This window comes from Octopus bimaculoides, chromosome 3 (assembly GCF_001194135.2).
Source record: "Octopus bimaculoides isolate UCB-OBI-ISO-001 chromosome 3, ASM119413v2, whole genome shotgun sequence".
Taxonomy (NCBI): Eukaryota; Metazoa; Mollusca; class Cephalopoda; order Octopoda; family Octopodidae; genus Octopus; species Octopus bimaculoides.
Genome location: NC_068983.1, coordinates 35,464,128 through 35,466,872, shown reverse-complemented (window position 1 = coordinate 35,466,872; position 2,745 = coordinate 35,464,128). Strand labels below are relative to the sequence as shown.

At 34.1% G+C, this 2,745-nt stretch overlaps 1 protein-coding gene across 2 annotated transcripts in view; it reads left to right on the top strand.

Moving 5' to 3' along the window:
• Window positions 1-2,745, top strand: part of LOC106876249 (hydroxymethylglutaryl-CoA lyase, mitochondrial) — a 21,256-nt gene that overhangs the window by 9,620 nt on the left and 8,891 nt on the right. For both annotated transcript variants that reach the window (XM_014924740.2, XM_014924738.2), the window contains exons 6-8: window positions 142-231; window positions 1,179-1,242; window positions 2,211-2,399. In XM_014924740.2, the coding sequence (XP_014780226.1) occupies window positions 142-231; window positions 1,179-1,242; window positions 2,211-2,399 (343 nt within the window). The remainder of the gene's footprint in view (window positions 1-141; window positions 232-1,178; window positions 1,243-2,210; window positions 2,400-2,745) is intronic.

Below are 2,745 nucleotides of genomic sequence, written 5' to 3'. Positions count from 1 at the left end.
ATGTGATCTATAAATAAAGCTACAATAGATGCTGGGGCATGTATTTTTTTGCCATAAATATTTACTTTTTCTGCAACTTTTAGATATGGGATAATGATGATTTTTGTGTTTCTATTTTCTTTTTTTATTTCCTACAAAAAGAAAAAATATCAATTGTTCCATTGAAGAAAGCCTGAAACGGTTTGAAGGCGTGACAAAAGCAGCACAAGAAAACCAAATTCCTGTCCGAGGGTAAGTAACTATCAGATAATCCCTGAACATTAATCAGTTCTGTTGGAGATTAATCAGTATCATTATCATCATCATTTAACATGTTTTCCAAGCTGGCATGGGTTGGATAGCTTAACAAGAGCTGGCAAGGCCAAGAGCAGCCCTAGGTCCCATTGTCTATTTTGGCTTGGTTTCTACAGCTGGATGCCCTTACTAACACACAAGCGGTGTCATTTTTTCCCAGTCTTCCATATACAACATGTTTGGTCATATGGAAATATTACTTTGCTTGAAAACAAATAAGTGTTGGCAATAGGAAGGGCATCTGGCTGTAGGAAATTTGCTTCTACAAATTCTGTCTAGTCCATACAAACGTGGAAAAGCAAGTGTTTCTAAAGATTTCTTTGTCTTCGTCTTTAAACTTTATTTGCAGGATCATTATCATATTCTATTTCCCATCTCCACCTTTTAACTGAAAAATTCTGGAAAAACTTACTTGTTAAAAATTTTCGTTTTGTTTAGTTTCTTTTTACGTATGAATAACTTTTTCAACCAAATTTTAATTTTTTGTTTGTCCTCAATTACCTCCAATTCCAAAGTAGATACTATTTTAAATTGATTGCTATAAAATAAACTATATTTTAAATGTGAAATATCTCTGGCTATCAGTCCGCCTTCCATGCTGGCATATGCATATATATATACACATATATATGTATATGTGTATAGAATATCTGTTTGTATCTTCGTTTGTGTTCATATGTCAACATGGATATAATTCAATACATTTAACTATTGAAGAACACACAAGAACCATTGCAAACACAGTTAAATCAAAGCCTTTTAAGTACTGAGTTTAATTACAATAAATGTTCCACACCACTTAATCGAAATAACATCATTTTCTATTATTTTGTTTCATAACAAATATGATATACAATTATTACCTTTTACCATTACCCATTTAGTTATGTGTCCTGTGTACTTGGATGCCCTTATGAAGGAGACATTGACCCAGAGAAAGTGGCTGATGTAAGATCATTCATAAGTATATTGTTCTTTCTTTTTACTCTAACAATAAGAGAAAAAAACAAATAATGAAAGCTGGAAAAGCTGGAAAAATTAATTGGAGAATGAATTTGACAGGAATGTTAACAAATAACACATAATTTCAGGTTCAGTTCTATTGCACTGCACTTTGGGGAAGTGTCTTCTACTATACCCCTGGGCTAAGCAAAGTCTTGCCAGTGAATTTGATAGTCAGACATTGAAAGAAATCCATCATTGTCACTTATATCCATTTTCTTTTGCTGGTATGGCAGTGGACATTTTGACATGATTTCTACGGCTGGATGCCTTTCTTTAATACTAACTACTTTACAGAGTCTATTGGGCGATTCTTTTGTGGTACCAACACTAATGAGATCACCTTGTAACTTATAGGATTGAAGAACCTTTTCAAATAAGAGAGGGAGAGAGAGAGGATAAGAGATTGGATGAATTTGAGTCCTACGAAATGTGTTCCCTGTGAGCAGTGTTGTTATTGTCACTTCTCCTGTTAATAAATAACCTGCTTGCTTCTCACCTTCAAAGATATGTGAATTAGAGAGATCCCTTACTTGAAAAATAAGTAAGGGTTAGTAACAAGAAGGGCACCTGGCTGTAAAACAATACCTTACTAATATATTTGTCTCACCTATTACCAGTGTGGACAGATGGACATGAAATAAGTGAACAAACATTATTACTCTAAGATCACTGCACCTTCTCTTATCAAAAAGCAACATTTTCAGTTCACTGTTGTGTTGAAGAACAACAAATGTAAACATTTGGTCAAGTATATAATAATATTTCAATATTTGTTACGAAAATTAAAGCAAAAAGAAATAAAATCTTAAAAAATATATTTCTTTCTACAAAGAAAAAAATAAAAACAACAACAAAAACAAAAATACTTCAATAGTTGATAAAACCTCTAAAAATGTTAAGTTTTTTTGCAGGTATGTAAATCAATGTTGGACCTTGGCTGCTATGAAATATCCCTTGGTGACACCATAGGTATTGGCACACCAGGTAAAATGAAGAGGCTTATCTCTACAGTCTGCAATGTGGTGCCAGTTGAGAAACTTGCTGTCCATTGCCATGACACCTATGGACAAGCTCTAGCAAATATTTTCGCTGCATTACAGGTTAGTATTATTTGTTTGTAGGTTTGAAAGATCATGATAATGGGTTATTAAACTCTTTTCTTCTGTTTGTTCCTTTACTTGTTTCAGTGGTTGGACAGTGACCATGCTGGGGCATTGCCCTGGAGGGTTTAGTTGATCAAATTGGCTTTAGTACTTTTTCTGAAGTCTGGTACTTAATTCTGTTTGTTCCTTTTTTCTCATTTACTAAGTTATATGAACGTAAACAAGCTGACACTATTTGTCAAGTGGTGGGTGGATAACCAAACCACGCACACACATACACATAAGATCATCACATACACACTTGCATGCAAGCTGGGCAGTCCTTGTCTTGCAGGCTCACGGG